Source organism: Mastigoproctus giganteus, chromosome 2 (assembly GCF_048544385.1).
Source record: "Mastigoproctus giganteus isolate SK-2022 chromosome 2, ASM4854438v1, whole genome shotgun sequence".
NCBI classification, from domain to species: domain Eukaryota; kingdom Metazoa; phylum Arthropoda; class Arachnida; order Uropygi; family Thelyphonidae; genus Mastigoproctus; species Mastigoproctus giganteus.
In genome coordinates this window covers 53,669,342-53,689,000 of record NC_143576.1, presented here as the reverse complement: position 1 = coordinate 53,689,000, position 19,659 = coordinate 53,669,342, and the positions used below count along the sequence as shown (strand labels likewise).

The 19,659-nt window shown below is 36.4% G+C and overlaps 1 protein-coding gene across 2 annotated transcripts in view; it reads left to right on the top strand.

Annotated features, from left to right (window-relative positions):
* LOC150089304 (high affinity cAMP-specific and IBMX-insensitive 3',5'-cyclic phosphodiesterase 8B-like) overlaps positions 1 to 19,659 on the top strand; it is a 764,745-nt gene that overhangs the window by 542,513 nt on the left and 202,573 nt on the right. For both annotated transcript variants that reach the window (XM_090388973.1, XM_090388965.1), the window contains exon 10: positions 8,553 to 8,630. In XM_090388973.1, the coding sequence (XP_090245099.1) occupies positions 8,553 to 8,630 (78 nt within the window). The remainder of the gene's footprint in view (positions 1 to 8,552; positions 8,631 to 19,659) is intronic.

Sequence of the window (19,659 nt, the reverse complement as noted above, 5' to 3'; positions counted from 1 at the left end):
TTTAACAAATTTTTTCAGGAAGGGGTTGTACCCGAAGGCTTTTTAAATGCCTATCCTACTTTCATTCCAAAGCATGGATGGGATTTAACGAAAATTGGTAACTGGAGACCTGTAACATTGGCTAATTGTGACTACAAAATATTTGCAAAGATTTTGACAGCTAAGCTAAAACGCGATGTAATCCAGGTAGTTAGAAGCACACACTGCTACGATATACCGGGGAGGCGGATAGAATATAACCTTTGGCTATTAAAAGATATATTAGAATATCGGAAACGAAAGAGTTACAATTTAGTGTTAGTGGCAATTGACCTAGAAAAGGCTTTCGATGGAATCGACCACGACTACCTTTTCTCTATAATTAAAGATACGAACATAGGATCTCAGTTGTTTACAGCCCTGAGAAATCTATATACACGTAGTAGCACACAACTTTTGATAAATGGAGAAATTTCGAAAAACATTAAAATTGATAGGGGAGTAAAACAAGGATGTCCGCTTAGTCCTTTGTTGTTTATGTTAGCACTAGAACCATTACTGGGAAGAATAGACCGAACTGAGGCCATTCGGGGGATACTGTTGCCAAAGCCAGCAGAGCAGTGTAAATGTATAGTGTATGCGGATGATGTTACTGCCACTCTCACTACAAGTTATGCGGTGGAAGAATTTATGTCACTCGTTACCTCTTTTGGTAAAAAGTCGGGGTTAAACATAAACAAAGATAAAACTAGGATCAAATTGTTAGGGGAATGGGTACATCGACCTTTACCACAATGAGAAGTGGAGTCGGATAAATCGATTCAAATATTGGGAGTTCCGTTTAGAGAGAGTTCCATGCTACCTGTAGGAGGGCTCACCACTAAAATACGGGAAAGTTTAAAAGAGTGGGAAGTGGGACAATTTTCTTTTGAGAACAAATCCATCATTGTTAGAACCGTAATTCTTCCTATAATCTTATACACGGTGTTTATAACGGTAATCACAGCTAGGACAATGAGACGATTTTACATTCCAACATTTCAGTTTCTATGGGGAGGAAAACGGCAAGAGATAGTGCAGAAAAATTTTTATTTTTACCATGGGAAGATGGGAGAATAAGTATTACAAAAATTAATTTGAGGTGTAGCTGTAAGAGACTGCTGGACGTGGCTAATATGGTGCAATCTAACCATTTAGTAGTGGTACTGATAAAATATTTTATGGGATTTAATACAGCCTTAATTAAAGGTGGCAATTATCTAGGGCCAAAAGCAGAGACAATTCCTATATATTACAAAAATATTCGGGATATGTGCATGCAGTTAAGGGAGAAAGATATAGATCCTTTTAAGGGTGGTTTAAAACGACTCTACTGGGCACTGTTTAACTCAGAAAATCCAGAAAAGCCAAATTTAGGAAACAATAATGCGCAGTTGTTTTTTAAAAATCTAAAAATTGGCAGAAACTACCCACACGTATTGACTTTTCATGGAGGGTTGGTTACGGAAACATACCAGTGAACGATATCACGTATAGATTTAGTCAGACAGGCAACAGATTATGTGAATTTTGTACCAAAATTGAAACAGTGTACCATTTATTTTATTACTGTCGATTCGCGCAGGAAGTTTGGAAGAGAATTTGTAGATTTTTGAGGATAAGACAGTTCACACTGGAAGAGGTAATTCACTTGCAATTCAATCATCCCTTGGGCAAGAAAAAAATGTTCACGATGTTTTTAATTACAGAGGCAAAATATCATGTGTGGAAGCTTCGAAAATGGAAAAGGTTTGGGACCTTTAGGGGATCTCTTTGGGACTTGAAACAAACAATGTCTGCTTCCATGCAAAGGTTTTTACAGTTGGAAAAATGGTGTTTAGGGTCTGATAAGTTTCTGAAATGGTGGAGAGAGCCACCTCTTCTGTGCAGTTTGGCTGGAGATGAGGTTCATCTTAAGTACTGGTTTTAGTTATTTGGAGAAAAAAAAAAAAAAAAAAAAAAGCACCTGGGTTTTTTTTTTCGTTTATTACTAAATTCAGTTTTTTTTATAAAAATCTAGATCTCTTAGGCTCTCATCAAAACAGTTCCATGATATAGGTTTGAATTTTATAACTCATTTGTTTGGTTTAATAGATCTGGTCCAATGGGTTATTTTTCACATTAAATTCATAAATAGCTTTGAAATGATCGTCTGAATTAAGATTTTTCATGATTTAGGTTTGGATTTTATAATTCATTTGTTTGGTTTAATAGATTTGGTCCAATGGGTTTTTTTTTACATTAAATTCACAATAGCTTCGAAACAATCATCTGGGTGGTGGTATCCTCTGAAAAAAAATAACAGTAGTCTTCTCTACTAGAGAAGCGTTATTTATTTGAAGTAGTGCAATACTGCTATCTCATTATGATATGAGATACACAATACCACAATATGAGATACAATTGAAATGATGCTTTCTGTACTTCTTATGTAGTTCAAATTTATGGGTTAACTGTGTTGTATTTACACCAATATTATATTATTATATTATTAGTAAATTAATAAGAGGAGTTTACCTCAATATAGTACGTGGAACACTTCCGTATGATACCCTCCAGAAATTAAAACGGAAAAAACGAAAAAATCGACAACTTACCGGTACATTAAAGTAAAATATAAATAATTAAAGTAAAATATAAATAATTAAATAATCAATTTAACACAATTCAAAATCAATTCAAAACAATTAAAATTCAAATTAACGCAATTAAAAGAATCTAACGAAAATATTCAAAACGATTTTCCTTCCTGAAGCTGACAATGCTTTTCGACCGACTGTCGTGATCACAGGAATGAAAATTACCGAATCAGGCTAAACCTGCAACTTAAATAGTGATTATGTGTCTTCGCGCATGCGCGTAAAGGTCCACGCATCGGAGATCAAATATGGCCGCCGAACATTAACAGAATTCTCGTGTAATTTAATTTCAACGGTTTCTGCAATTAATAATCGCGTATAATTACGTTGAACGTTAAGTATTTTGGCCTCGTTAAATAAACGATGTTCTAGACGATGTTCTAGTTATTACCGATAGTAGTACTCATCGAATATTTAGACAATGTTCTAGTTATTACCGATAGTAGTACTATCCAAGATATTTTACATTCGTTTAACAATATTCATTCTAGACTCAAATTTACACTGGAAAGGGAAGATACGGATACTAAGTCATTAAACTTTCTAAATTTCACGCTTACCCGGGACTCGAACAAAATACAATTTAGCATCTATCGAAAACCCACAAACACCGGTATGCTTCTACATTATAATAGCTACCACCCGTTGACCTACAAAAGATCGATTATCTTTAATCAATTTCTAAATGCCTATAAATATTCAACGACGGATTCTGCTTTAGACTCAGAAATACAAATATTAACTAGCAGATTCTTGAACAGGGGTTATCCCATTAACAAAATAAATCGAATTAGGGTACAAGCTAAGGATAGGATACAAAATACTGCACCAATCAACAATAGTAATATCAAAAAATACTTTATTTCTGTCCCATATGTTGAACAGTGGCACAAACAGCTTAACAGATTCTTTAAAGATACCGAATTTAAAATTATAGCTAGGCCTATACGGAAGTTACACACTATACTGAACAATCGCTCGGTTCTTTCGGCGTTCGCAACACAAATTAATGATCTAGTATACAACATTTCTTGCGGTGATTGCGACTCGTCTTATCAGGGTTCCACGCGGTTTTCTCTTAATATCCGTGTAAATCAACACGAAGCCTCTGTTCGTGCTTCTCGTTCAGCAGCGTCAGAATTAGCCTTTCATGCCATTAACGAAAAACATACTTTTTTATTTAACGAGGCCAAAATACTTAACGTTCAACGTAATTATACGCGACTATTAATTGCAGAAACCGTTGAAATTAAATTACACGAGAATTCTGTTAATGTTCGGCGGCCATATTTGATCTCCGATGCGTGGACCTTTACGCGCATGCGCGAAGACACATAATCACTATTTAAGTTGCAGGTTTAGCCTGATTCGGTAATTTTCATTCCTGTGATCACGACAGTCGGTCGAAAAGCATTGTCAGCTTCAGGAAGGAAAATCGTTTTGAATATTTTCGTTAGATTCTTTTAATTGCGTTAATTTGAATTTTAATTGTTTTGAATTGATTTTGAATTGTGTTAAATTGATTATTTAATTATTTATATTTTACTTTAATTATTTATATTTTACTTTAATGTACCGGTAAGTTGTCGATTTTTTCGTTTTTTTCCGTTTTAATTTCTGGAGGGTATCATACGGAAGTGTTCCACGTACTATATTGAGGTAAACTCCTCTTATTAATTTACTAATATTATTATCAACGTAGAACATATTGAGTATTACAGCTCTGATTCATACTATCTAATATTATTATATTATAAAACTTATAGATTTATGTTATAATATAAAACTCTATTATTAATTATACTTAGTTTAATAAGGTGACGTTTCTGGTATCTTACCGATACCCATCATATCCTAAAATTTGAATATTTTAGGATATGACAATTACAATTACCAATATTACAATTACAATTACCAATATTACAATTGCAGTTACCAATATTACAATTACCAATATTACAATTTGCAAATTACAATTTTAAAGTATTAAGTTTTGAATTGCTGTTACAATAGAAAACAGAAAATCTAAGGTAATACAAAGAGATTAAATTCATACCTGCTGACAGCCTCCTCTTGCCAATGCTGCCAGCAGTTAATTTATAGGGGATTAACTCCTTAATCAATAGGATTGTGTCATGTTTTTATCCCGGATCCGGTGTTCTTGCATAGTAGAAGCCAGGGGTGACCTTAGCTCCCATACTCTGAACATCAGGTGCAGGCTGGTTCAGGATCTTACTGATATCAATCATCACACCATGTTGCTGGTGCCAGGTTTTATCCTGGATCCGGGATTCTTTTGTAGTGGAAGCCTAGGGTGACTTTTGCTCTCATACTCTGAACATCAGGGTTGGTGTACAGGCTGGCAAGGGATTAGAAAATCCCTAATTACTGCCTCTAACACCTATTGATATTTAATGACAGGGTCAAGATTAACGGATTATTTTAAGATTGTTTCAAAGAATAGGTTTGAGTGGAAATAACAGAATTAATATATAACAAGACTATGCTGATAAGACAGGGGTGTCAACACTATTAATCAGCCGACAAATGTTAAAATAATCTGTAAAATGTGTTTTTCATAAATGTTATTGTGATCTAATATAAACATTAGCTTTTACTATCTAACTGAAATATCCACAGGCCAGATCCGGTCCACGGGCCTTAGTTTGGGAACCCCTGGTATAAAGCAATGATTGGGCCACATCTTGAGTAGTTCATACAGGTCTGGAGACCACATTTTAGGAAGGGTGTAGATCTGCTGGTATGGGTGCAGAGATGGTCAATGAGATTGGTGAAGGGAATGAAAGAGTGGTCTTATGAAGACAGCCTTCAGTTCTGCAAATTGTAGCATCGTGAGACTAGGTACCTTCAAGATGATCTAATTGAGGTTTTTAAGGCTTTGAATGGATTGAGCAAGCTCAATGCTGATGGGATTCTTTCTCTTGCTCAGATTACACACATGAGAGGGCATAAATTCAAATTGAAGAAGGATGGTTGCAGGACAGGCGTGAGGCAGTTTTCTTTCAGCCTGCAGGCGGTTGACTGTTGGAACAAATTGCCATCTAGTGTTGTGGAGGCGGGTAGTTTGAATAAATTTAAGGAAGAACTAGACAGATTATTGGAGGGATTGACAAGTAATGTGAGAGTGTTTTTTTCTTTCTTTTTTTTTTGACTGATGCTTTATAAGCTTGCTTCATTGCATCATATGCCACTACTAATAATAATAATAAAGCATTTTTAATAATAAAGAAATCTCATACTGACCTTAAACACTGCCTAACCACCTACATTGGTGAAAACCTGATATCTAAATTGTAACATCAGACTGTACATTCTGAATTCTCTTTGATGCTTTAAATGACAAAAGTATGGTCATTCACAAATGGTTGGCAGCAGAGTTGCTATCTGTTCCAGCTGTTGGTCTCAGGAACAAACCAATCAGAACTGTCCAACCAAGCAACCAAAACATCCAAACTGCAAGGGGGACCATTCTGCCTATTCCAAAAATTGCAAATATTGCAAAAGAGAAAAGCAGTTACAATGATATAAAGTAGAACATTGTGTCACATACCAAGAAGCCAAGAGAACTGTACTCCAGACTATCATAAACAGACTTTCCTATGCACAAGTTATAAGAAATCAGCATATGATAGAGACCCAAACAGATTTTTCCAATTCCTACCAATAAGTCCATTTCAGACTGGGCATGAGCACTACTTATAACATTCCAGCCAAAACATCAAGAGAAACTCACTATCCATACCTCCCAATGCAAAAACACTCAGAAATGAAAACTCCTCAAGAAAAATGTAATGTTATAAGCCAGAAGTCAACCTAATAAATGGAGATAGAAGCAACCAACAAAGCAGACTAATCAGTACTAGAGATTTTTGTGGATGAAGATATGGATACCAGTAAACCATATTTTCCAAAGGAAAAACCTAAGTTTGAAAAATTTAAAATACCATCTAGGAAACAGTCTGAAACCTTCTATAAAACCAAATAATGAAAACCGTAATACAGTGGAACCTGCAACGGATTCCACGCTAATGCATGTGACATATATAATCTGATTGAACATCATGCCTCACTGTGTCTTTGCCTACCACATCACGAAAACTATTTCAGACCTCCTCTACCACAATAAAGAACTAAATCACACTGTAAAGATAGAGTAACAGGCGGCGCAACCCATGGTGGTGTGGTAATTCTGGCAAATTCATATATTCCTTCCCAGATTCTTCCATTAAACACAACCCTTGAAGCGGTTGCAGTATGGATAGCCACTAAATCCCTCATAACCATCATAACAATTTATGTTCCCCCAAACCAAGGATTACTACAACAAGGTTCAGAAGATATAGTAATTCAGTTACCTGCCCTCTTCTGTATACTGGGAGACCTCAATGCACACAACCATAGACTGGAGAGGAAGACAAATTGAAAAATGGATAGAAGAGAATGACTTAACCCTTTTGAACAAAGCCATATACATACACTCATCTTCCATCTTGAAATAGCACAGCTATTGATTTATCTGTATGTTCTCCAACATTATTTCCAAAACTAGATTATCATTACCATGGCATTAGGAACCACATATCAGTCACGTAGAAAACTGTTAAATGCTGAAGTACAGTATGTAACAAATAAATTATTCCAAGCTACCAAGCAGACTATTCCAAAGACATCATTGCACTTCTCAACGCATCCAAAATCATGGTAGAATGAAGAATGTTTACAAGCTAAAAGAGAGACAGACAGACAGAGAGAGAGAGAAAAATCTGGAATAATTTTTGAAGATATCCAACTACAGAGGACCTTATATTATTCAAAAAGGCATGAGAAAGAGCTAGATACATTAGAAGAGCCAGTAAGAAAGCATCCTAGATAAAATTTGCATCTATTACATTAACAAGTTCCACACCATCTCAAACTGTGAAATAAAATCATCAAAATGAATGGCAGATACCAGATTAATGGATATGGAGGGTTTCACATGGCTTTGTAGCAGTGTAATCAGTATTAAAAGAGGCTTATAAATTATAATTTATAACATTGTGTTTTTATAACTTAACCTTATCACGTACATATGACATTAAGATTTGTAAAGCTTTTATATCAGTGATTTGGCATAGACATAGTATCGCAAATAGGTCACTTGTGAGTTCGAAACACATAGGTTGGCAATAGTTAGTTAAATTTATTAACTATTATAACTACTTAGAATTTACAAATGGAACATTATAGCATAATATATATAACTTAAACTTGATAGGAGATATGGAATACATATACCATAAGCTCGATATTGAAATATATGTATATTCAATAATGTAAACTTCATAGCATAACTGGTGCACAGTGTTATTACTGCTTTAGGATATAAGTTTAGTGTAGTATTTTTAATTATAATGTATTTGAATCAAAATCATACCTCAAATTAGAGCAGCAAAGCAAAAGGCTCAAGGTTGTGGGATTGCTGTGGCTTGGGGGGGGGGAGAACTGAGGGTAAGGTAGTTGTCCTCTGAATCACAGCCTTATGAAATATATTTCTTGTTTGATGCTTCCAGAGCTATCAGAAACAGGATATGATATTGCCAAGGGGCAATATCATATCCCCGTTCCTGCAAATGACTTCCTTGATTGTTTACAAAAGTTTGACTGCTTACAAAAATGTGTTGCCTCTACCTAACATAGAGGAAATATCATTTAAAATCATGCATATTCACTCATTTTCAAAAAAAAAAATAAGTTCTGGAAATCTCTGAATGAACTTGTATAAAATAAAACATATGATCTATTTTATATCAAGAAATAGGTATACTTATAGTAGTTATACTTTAAACTGATTTTTTTAAATTCTATTTGGCTCTGTTTTTTTTTTCTTTCCAGATATCCTTCCTTACCCATGCAATAATATTAAACCCATTAGAAAAGCATCCTGTGATGTTAGATCACTTTGTAGTGAAGGTATGCAATATTCACTCTGTAGTGCAGATTCTTATTTGTCACCAAGTTATTTTTATGTGCCAGCTTCTATATTTTTTAATGATAAGCAGTGTTTTTATTTTATATCATTTTATTTTAAAATAATCCTGAGTTTGTTGTGTAATTGTTTCAGAATCATTAGTAATTGTGGATAATTGAACTAAGGAGAATTGCTACTGTTGAGGGATATTTCAGTAATAATGAATCTGTAGTTCTCACTTTATTTAGATATCATTTAATTTTCATAGTAGACCTGTAAAATCTGGCAAACACCATAGAGATCCAGGTTTTGAACTTCCAAGAAAATTCTTCTATAATGAAGGAAAAAACCTGCGGCAAAAGACAGGTGTAGTATACCACATAAAACATTGAGAAGATGAGAGTAATTGTGGAACAAGTTGTTGAGCAAAATCCTTAGCATTCCTCTGCCAGCTATACAGCAGTATGGAATGTATCAAATTTGATTGTGCATCATATTGCATATATATTCAAGTTCACATCCTTACTTTCATCTGGGCTTTTCTTGAATTAGGAAATTGTGGCATTATCAATTGAGAAAACTTTTTTCTAACAGTTCATTGATCTCTTAAATGAAAATAAAGACATAATTAACAACCTGCTTGTGGTATACGAGGCCCATTCATCTTTTGGGGTATAATAGCAAGTAGAACTTTTGTTCTGGCTAGAAAGAATTCCTCACATGTCTTCTACACCACAAAAAGGTAACACTAGGGTGTGTTGTGCAGTAGCATTATATGGAATTTTTGAACTTTTTTTTTTTTTTTTTTTGAGACTGACAGTAGTGCTACAGTAACTGTTACAGTAGCTTGATTTGTTAACAGGCTATAGAATTTTATAACACCTGAGTGTAGCCACTTCTCTTTGAACCATTTCATGGTTCAAAGAGAAGGCTACACTCAGGGCACACTCAAAAATTTTGTGCTCAAAAATTATTTTTTCTTTGAACCATTTCATGGTTCAAAGAACCATAATTTTTCTAGCAAGATAGAGTGAAAACTTGTACAGCCAGTACATCAATGGATTCCAAACCATATCTTTTGGAATGCCCTGCAATGTCCTGATATTTAAGTGAATGTGATTAGCATTAGCATTAGTAGAGGCATTTGATGCAAGAAAGCAAGCTTATGCAGCATCAGCCAAAAAAATAAAATAATAAAATAAAATACATAAATAAATAAATAAATAAAAAATAACCACTTCCACTTCACCCCTCTGTTCGTTTGAAATACCTGTCCAGCTGAGCCTTAAACTTATTTAGGCTATCAACTTCCACGACAAGGGATGGAAGTCTATTCCACCAACCAACCACCCGCTGGCTAAAGGATTATTTTCTTGTGGGGGTATCTCAAAAAGAAAGTTTATATTAATTGCCCTCAGAGTATTGTTGAACTGAAGGATCAAATCCAAGAAAAAAGCTGGATAATACAAGCAAACATGCTAAAAAGAGTAGTGGAAAAGCTTGCACTCAAGATGAACATATACAAAAAGGGGGTGGAGGCCACCTTTGAGGTGAGTTGAGAAAATAAAATGTTGTCTAAAACACTAAAATTTTGGCAGAAATGTTTGACAGGCATTTTCCATTGCCTTTTTGTATTTTAAAATGTGCCAGATTATTATTGCAGACCTATTTATTTTATTAAATTTACAAAAAATGTCAATTAATTAAACTTTAGCATTGCCCATTTGAAGGTACAAGGTCCAAATTGTATGAAATATTGTTATAAATGCAGACAAAAATGAAACATTGTGCCCATCTCATTCGAAGGCCACAAGGCTAACTATGGCCAGGGAGTCACTGATTTGTTTAATGTTAGCATTTCAAACATTAGTGTAGTTGTCAGCAATGCATTAAATCAATGCATTGCTGACAACTACACTAATCAATGCACTAGTGCAACAGATTTCAATAATTGTGAAAATTAAACTGTAAATGGCAGTAAGAGTGGCACACTAGTGCTCCTCACATAGCCATTTACAGTTCATTACATGATTAGTAATGAGTACCTCAACTCATTACTAACCATGTAATATAAAAATAAAATATAGAATTTTATATTTTATTTTGTGCTAATAAGTAATAGCACAAAAAAAATTTATAAAGTTAATAAGTAATAAATAAAATAATAAAGAAAAGGGAAAAAAATGAAAAAACAAAAGAAGAAAATCAGTACAGGAAACCTCAAACCTCAGTTGCTTCAGAACATTACATCCCACATGTTTCATAAAGAGATTAGAATATAAAATAAGAATTTTCCAGTTGTATGGCAAGTATGGCACATAAAAGTAATCTTATATGTAACTACAGCAAAAAAAATGAAGGTGTGGAATAAATCAAGATAAAGGGTGTTGCAGAAGGAGTGTGCTCAAAACCTTTGCCATTTGTAGTTCATTTTCTTTTTGGATATACTCTTATGTAACAATTGTGTCAGTGGTTTGGTGTTGCCTTATGAGTGCTCTTATAGTGTAATATTTCACTGCATAAGGGCCACCATTTATTCAAATCTATTGCATTGATGGATTGATTAGTGTATATATTGGGTTGATGAGGCACTGTTTTTTTGTTGTTTTTTATGTTTGAAATGCAATGATTCCCTGGTTATTGTTGGCTTTATGGCCTTCTGATGAGGGGGGCACAGTGGGCACTCTATTCTTGTTTTACTTTGTTGGTCATGTTGGATGGCTTTTGTCTATATTTATAGTGATATTTCATACAATTTTACCTGGTTCCATTGATGGGGGGGCACTGCTAAATTTGAATTAATTGGCATTTTTGTAAATTTATATTATTTGGTATATTTTATATTCTGATTATGTTTCCCAATATGTGGTAAGTAATGCAGTGTAGCCACTGATGTTTGACATACTGATTTTTATTTCCCATTTTCCATCTTCCTTTTTTCCATTTTTGTTTCTCTATTTATCTTCTTTATTACATATTAAATATTAAAGGGCATTTGTGCTCTTAGCTTGCTTAAGCATTAAAATTCTTCTCTTAACTTTTCTTTCTACTTTTAGAAATTTTCTTCAGATTAGATTATTACTATTAGATTATTACCTGAATTATTATTATTATTATTATTATTATTAGCCATATGGTACAAGGAAGCCTGAGGCTTATGCTGCACCAGCCAAAAAAAAAAAAAAAATTCTAAATTACCCTGAGATAGAGAGAGAAGGGAATCACCAAGAAAGAGAAGAATGATGATATCCAGCTCAGAACTCTGGGTGTGCCAAGCCCATACTCACCAGATGTGAGCCCTTGGGATAATTGATTATTTGAGGGGGTTAGGTTGGCACTTTTCTCCCCCTCTCCTAATTTTTACATTTTTGTAAACTTCCTTATCATATATCATCATCATCAGCCATTTTCAATCCACAGCAGCAACTTTCCAGTTCCTTCTGTTTTGTGCAATCGCCATCCATTTATTACCCACAAACTCATGAATTTCATCTATCCATCTCCTCTGTTGTCTTCCAGGTTTTCTTCTAGCTCCACTTGGGTACAATTCTGTAATTTTTTTAGTCCATCTGTCCTGCCCAAGACCATTTTAGTTCTTTAGTTTTGATAAGAATGTCCTTTACTTGAGTTTGCTGCCTAATCCATGTGTTTCTCTTCTTATCTAACAGTCTGATTCCCAATATAATTTGTTCCATTCTTTGCTGTGTAGTTCTCAGCTTCTCTTCCATTCTTTTGGTGAGGGCCTAAGTTTTATTTCCATAAGTCAGAGCAGGGAGTATACTTTGGTTCATTATTTTACATTTCAGACAAACTGGGGTATTGATCCTCAGTATTTAACTATATTTCCTGAATGCTATCCATCCAAAATTTATTCTTCTCTTGAATTCCGGCCATTTGTCATTATTACAGCAAATAACTTGTCCCAGATAAGTATAAGACTCCACTTTTTCTATTACTGCTCCTTCAATAATTATATCCCTTTCTGTGGTATACTTGTTCATTATTACTTTTGTTTTATAGGTGGTAGACGACTCTCATCGACCGGTGCAGTACCACCACTTTGCTTATTGGAGGCGTGAAGTGGTGAAACCCATGTTTAATCTCTAGAGCAAAGCTTCCGGCATCCCTCCCCCATACTTATCTTTCAACCCATGCACGGTACTAAGTACTATAGGTTTTGATACTTTCGTGTGTGGGGTTTCCATAAAAAAAAAAAAAAAATATTCATCTTTAGTCCAAATTCCTTACTAACTGTGCATAACTGATTAAGATTTTCCTCCAATTCTTTGGGATCGTGGCTGATGGCCACAATGTCATCTACAAATTGTAAATTGTTTAGGTACTCTCCATTCACATTGACTCCTTTCTGCGACCAGTCTAATCTTCTGAAAGCTTCCTCAAGGGCAGCATTAAACAACTTCGGAGATATTGTGTCTCCTTGTCGAACTCCTTTCTCAGTTTGAAATTTAAATTTGCTACTGTCTTCGTCTAGTCTAATAAAGGATGTAGCGTTCTCATATATTTTCTTCAGAATCATAGTATATGGGGTATCTATGCCTTGTCTTTCCAGTGCCCAAAACATTGCCTTATGCTGTATGGAGTCCAATGCCTTTGCATAATCCACAAATGCTAGGTATAATGGTATTTATATTCATCTTTCTCCATTAGCTGTGATATTATGTGAAGGTGATTCATAGTTCAGAATCCTGTCCTAAAGCCAGCTTGCGCTTTCATTTGATTCTCATCAAGTATTCTTTCTAATCTGTTAGTAGTGACCCTTGTGAACAACTTTTAGATGTGGGATAAGCTAATTGGTCTATAATTTCCAATTTCTGATTTATCTCCTTTCTTATGCAGCAAAACTATGATAGCATTATTCCACTCCTTAGGCATCACACCATTTCCAAAGCATTTTGTGAAGTGTCTTGCCAGTTTTTGTGTCAGGACACGCCTTGAGTACTGCGTACAGGTCTGGAGGCCTCATTTTAGGAAGGATGTAGATTTACTTGAGTGTGTAGAGAGAAGGGCAACAAGATTGGTGAGGGGAATGAAGGGATCCTCTTACCAAGAGAGGCTTAAGTTCTGCAAATTGCAGTGGCTGGAGACTAGGCACCTGCGCGGTGTATAAGGCCTTGAATGGGTTGTATAAGGCCTTGAATTGAGGTGTATAAGGCCTTGAATGGGTTGAGCACGCTGAATTCTGATGGGATCCTTCCACTTGTTCAGATTACGAACCTAATGGGGCATAAATTCAAATTAAGAAAAGACAGATATAGAATAGATGTGTGGAAATTTGCCTTTATCCAGCGGGTGGTTAATTGCTAGAACAAACTTCCATCTGTCATTGTGGAAGTTGATAGGTTGAATAAATTTAAGGAGTAACTGGACGGGCATTTGGAGGGAATGATGTGATTTTTTTTTTTTTTTTTTTTGGCTGATGCTGCATAAGCTCATACACATGCTTGCCACTACTACTACTCTTCATCATCGTGGCTTGATGTTGGTGCATAAATCATTATAACCTTTAGCTTGTACCTCTTAGAAATCCTGAGTATTAGCCTTGACACCCTTGGTGATGTACTTTTGAATTCCAAAATGTTGTTTTTTATATCTTTATGGACCAGAAAGCCAACTCCACCTTTGCTCCTTTCACTGTTTCCATTGGTGTACAGCAGATTTCCAGCCCCGAGTGCCAAGCGATAGTTTCCAAGCAATCTTTCTAGTGCAATTTTCTAGCGATTTTCCTAGGGCGAGTACTAGTGCTTAAATAATCCCTCCACCGCTCGCAACATTACTGCTTCCCTCGCTGAGCAAAGTCACTGCTTCACCGCTAGGAACATTACTGCTAACCTCGCTTGCATCATTACTGCTATCGCTAGCAACGTACTGCTCTCCTCTTCTGCCGATCGCTTGGTCACTGGTTGGTACCACTCCTGCCTCCATGTGGCGGGGTCGGTAACCTGGGAGAAGGAATTTCCTCTTCCAGGGCTAAAAGGAGCAGTGATGGATTGTGATGCATATCCACCGCTAGAGCCCATGGGCTCCAGACCTGTCAACTCTGATTCAGAGCATGACTTGAATTGTCCAAAGAGACAGCGGACTGAAAAACAGAGTGCAGATATGCCAGCATTTCTAATAATGCACTCATTATCCACACAACCTGTCTGCAAGTTATCGCCATTTCTAATACAGAAATGCTTAGAATCGGTTGTTGGATCTCCTAAAATGGTGAAACGTCTCCATTGAAGCATCTCCTTCTAATTGAAGCTTCCAAGCCAAGCCATTCAGAAAAATTGTTAAAATTGACAACTTTTAACAGCATTCCAGTGTCAGTTACGCCACATAACACTCTGAACACCTCTAAAGGCGTCATCGTGAATGGGACTTACTAACTGTCTCTGAAAAAGACATAATACAAGAGCTTAGTGAACAAAAAGTGACTCGTGCACGGAGAATTATGACAAAAAAAGATGGCAACCTACTACCAACCAGGTCCATCATTTCAACATTCAGTACTCCGACTCTTCCATCTTCTGTTAAAGCAGGTTACCTAAATTGCAAGATTCGTTCTTACATCCCAAACCCCATTCGCTGCTTTAAATGTCAGAAGTACGGTCATTCTCAAACAGCATGCCGAGGCGATGCTGTGTGTCCTCTTTGTGGTTCCAAGGAGCATTCTCAAGAAGACTGTACAGCTTCCACTCCTATTTGTCCAAACTGTAAGGAAAAACCACCCTGCATTTTTTAATGCATGTGACCTTTGGAAAACAGTGAAAAAAATCCAGAAATATAAAGTTGAACATAAAGTCACTTACCCTGAAGCAAGAAAGCAAGTGCTACTAACCATGCCTAGCCGATCATACACATCTGTCACCAGAACCAGCCACTCATCTGCAACTCAAACAGATGTGTCCATAGAACCGAGCATTTCCTTTACCACCTGGGCCAAAACTGTCTTATCATGCAGTAAGAAACCTACAGTCAACGAAACCAGCAATACGTCGATCAGCATCCCAACTGATGCTATCTCAACCTTGTCCGAAACAACAAAATCAACTACCGTTGAAAACCAGAAAAAGGTGAAACCACGAAATATCAACATGGAAACTGATGTTCAATCACAGTACTAGAGTTACATGCTAGTGATATCATGGATACAGGACGCCCAGTCTTTCCCAGAAATTAAAAACCAAAACCAAGTAGACAGAAACCTTCTCTGAAAAAACAGTCAGATCAATCTTCCTCAAACAAATCCAACCAATGAATAAATTCCTACAATGGAACTGTAGAGGATTACACAGTAATATAGATTACCTCAGTGATTTACTAACTCAAACTAATGCAGTAGGTGTGTGCTTACAAGAAACATTTTTATCACCACACGCTTCTGTCAGAATCAAAAATTATACTATGTTTAGGTGCGACAGGGTTTCTAACTCTCCTGCTCGTAGTGGGGTAGCTGTACTTGTGAAATCTACAATTCCCTCAAGACATCTCCAACTACAAACCTCCTTAGAAGTTGTAGCAGTCCGGATAGCAATGGGTATATTGTTATCACTTGCATCCATCTATATATCACCAAATTATCCTTGCTCCCAGTCTGAACTGGACAGTCTTATTACACAACTTCCACCTCCTGTCTGTTTACTTGGTGATTTCAATGGTCACCATCCATTGTGGGGATCCTCCACCATGGATAGTAGAGGCAAATTAATCTAAACATTCCTGGATAACCATAATCTGACTCTTTTAAATTCTGGCTCTCCAACTCATGTTCAACTACCTGCTGGTTCTACATCCGCCATAGACCTATCCATCTGTTCAGCATCTCTTTTTCCAAGCATGAAATGGTTAGTGCTAAATGATCCATTCCACAGTGACCATTTCCCTATCATCAGTTCAATTCAAACACAGGTTGTGTCATACCCTAAAGGCCGTACTTCTTGGAACTTCCAAAAAGCAGACTGGAAAACCTATTCCGGTTGTGTTATACTTGAAAAGCAATATGTACAGCAACAGAATCTTGATGACGTAACTGACCACATTACCAGCCACGTATTATCTGCAGCAGAAATTTCCATTCCAAAATCTAACCAGCGCAAGAGTGTACACCAAAATCAGTGGTGGAATGAAGAATGCTCCAAAGTAAAGCGTGATAAAAACCGAGCTTGGAACCACTTTCGCAAATTCCCAACTACCACCAACCTAATTGTTTACAAAAAACTCAGAGCTAAAGCAAGGCAAATTAGAAAAAAAGCAAAACATGAATCCTGGATTAACATCGCCTCATCCATTAACAAAAATACTGACACTTGAATTATTTGGAAAAAAATACAAGCACTCAATGGGAAATTTCTACCGCTGCAATCACCAATAATACAATGGAATGGGCAGGAATTATCTTCCCCTACTGATATTGCAAATGCGCTATCAGAGTCTTTTTATAACATTTCTGCCTCATCCTCTTATGTGACATCCTTTCAACGCATTAAAACTAATGAAGAACGTCAAAAATTGAATTTTCAAACTAGACTCTTACTTCCTTATAACCAGCCTTTTACTCTAGTTGAGCTCAAGGAATGCTTAAGCAAATCATCAAATGGTGCAGCAGGATCAGACAGTATTCACTACAGTATGCTGCAGCATCTATGTGAAGCTGACCTTGGCATATTATTACTGTTCTATAACCGTATCTTTTCAGAAAATATTTATCCTCTGTCCTGGAGGCATTCCTATATCTGTGCTATTCCAAAACCAGGCAAAGATCCCACTCTGGTCCAGAACTACAGACTGATATCATTAACAAGCTGTTTAGGCAAAATATTTGAAAGGATGGTGCATAAGAGGCTCACCTGGTTTCTAGATTCTCATAATCTTCTTTCTGATCACCAATATTGCTTCCGTAAAAACAGATCTACCCTAGATTTACTTGTAAAACTTGAATGCAACATACAAAATGCCTTTGTCATGAAACAGCACCTAGTGATGGTCAACCTAGATATTCATAAAGCATTCGATACCACCTGGCATCATCGCATTATTAAAGATATGCATCAGTTGGGGCTGAGAGGCTATCTTTCTCAAATCATCCAGAACTTTTTAAAATTACGCACCTTTTAAGTCCGATATCAAAATGTGCTGTCAGCATCTCACATTCAAGAAGAGGGTGTCCTGCAGGGTTCAATACTGAGTGCTACCCTATTTGCGATTCGAGTCAACAAAATATTGGAAGATCTTCCAAAAACCATTCAAATTTATATGTATGCAGATGACCTCACTATATCCTGCCAATTACAAAGTATGAATACTATCGAAAGACAGTTGCAAATTGCTCTATTCAAAATAGAATCCTGGACCTTATGCAATGGATATCGTCTTGCTGAACAGAAATCCACCACTACTCACTTCTGCAAACTACGATCACTTCATCCTGATCCTGAGCTAAAGATCAATAACATGCCAATACCTCTTACTCACACTGTCCGTTTTCTTGGCCTGGTGCTAGATAGGAAACTAAACTTTCAAGCACATGTGAACTACCTTCGGGCCATCTGCTTGAAGAAATTGAATATCCTCCGGTGTGTGTCATCTACATCATGGGCCGCTGATCGACATACCCTCATCCATCTTTATCAAGCTCTCATCAGGTCATGTTTAGACTATGGTTCCCCAGTGTATGACTCTGATAGGAAAACTATTTTACAGCAATTGAACACGATCCAGCACAGTGCTCTGTGAGTTTCTCTAGGGGCTTTCAGAACCTCCCCAGTTCAGAGCCTTTACATTGAAGCCCACGAACCTCCCTTACATCTTTGGAGGAATACATTGCTTTCGATGTATGCTGCAAAAATCCACAGCCTTCCCTCTCACCTGAATTGGAGATGTCTGTACAATACCGAATGGGAGTCATTTTTCAACAGTAAACCAAATGAAAACAAACCTGCTGCACTTAGACTTAAAGAACTAACTCAATCGTGGAATATAGACATTGGCAATATATATCAGGACATGACACTGCCTGATCTACCGTGGACAAATATCCCTGCAATTTATGATGACTATTTCCAACAGTGGGGAAAGAACACCTTGTCTCCCTTCAATATTGCACAGTTACGTGAAACTCATTCTGCTTCTAATTCACAGGCCTGTAAGATCTATACAGATGGATCAAAAATTGAGACCCAAGTAGGTGCTGCGGCAATCTTCCCATCATTCACTACTTCTGTATCATTACCTATAGAATGCAGTATCTTCCCTGCTGAGCTTTATGCTATTAACTTGGCTCTAGATCACATTACTCAACTTCTAATTTCGTCTGCCATAATATACACTGACTCTCTCAGTGCTGTCTCTGCCATAAATAGTAATACCACCTCCTCTCACCCTATTATCAAACAAATCCATTCTAAATTACTTGTGTGCAATGAGTCAAACCAAACTGTGACATTCTGCTGGATACCAGGGCATTCTGCTATAGCAGGAAATGAAAGAGCAGATCTTGCAGCCAAACAACCAGATACCTTTATTTTACAGAACTGTCAAGTTCCGTATTCTGATTTCAAACATATCATCCATAAAGCATGTTACAATAGCTGGTCACTGATCTGGAGAGGTTATCCAGGAAACAAACTATACCAAATAAAACCAGAACCAAAGCTGTGGCTCTCCAGTTTCCAGAAAAATAGACGAGAAGAAACAATTTTAGGAAGGCTTAGGATTGGGCATACTCACCTCACTCATCTGTATCTATTAACTAATGACAGTGCTCCCCAATGCACATCATGCCAAGTTCAACTGACCATTCGCCATTTGCTAGTCGACTGTCCCCACTTTTAAACAATTCGCGTAGACACCTTTAAGTCAATTTCTAATACGCAGTCATCAATAAATTTAATGCAGATTCTGGGAGATGATCCTAATAAAAAGGAACTCTTTACTTTGCTAAATCGAATAGGAATATATCATAAAATATAGTTATTGTTTCATATTCACTATTAGAAAGACACAATATGGCCCCAGCAGCCTATGTGT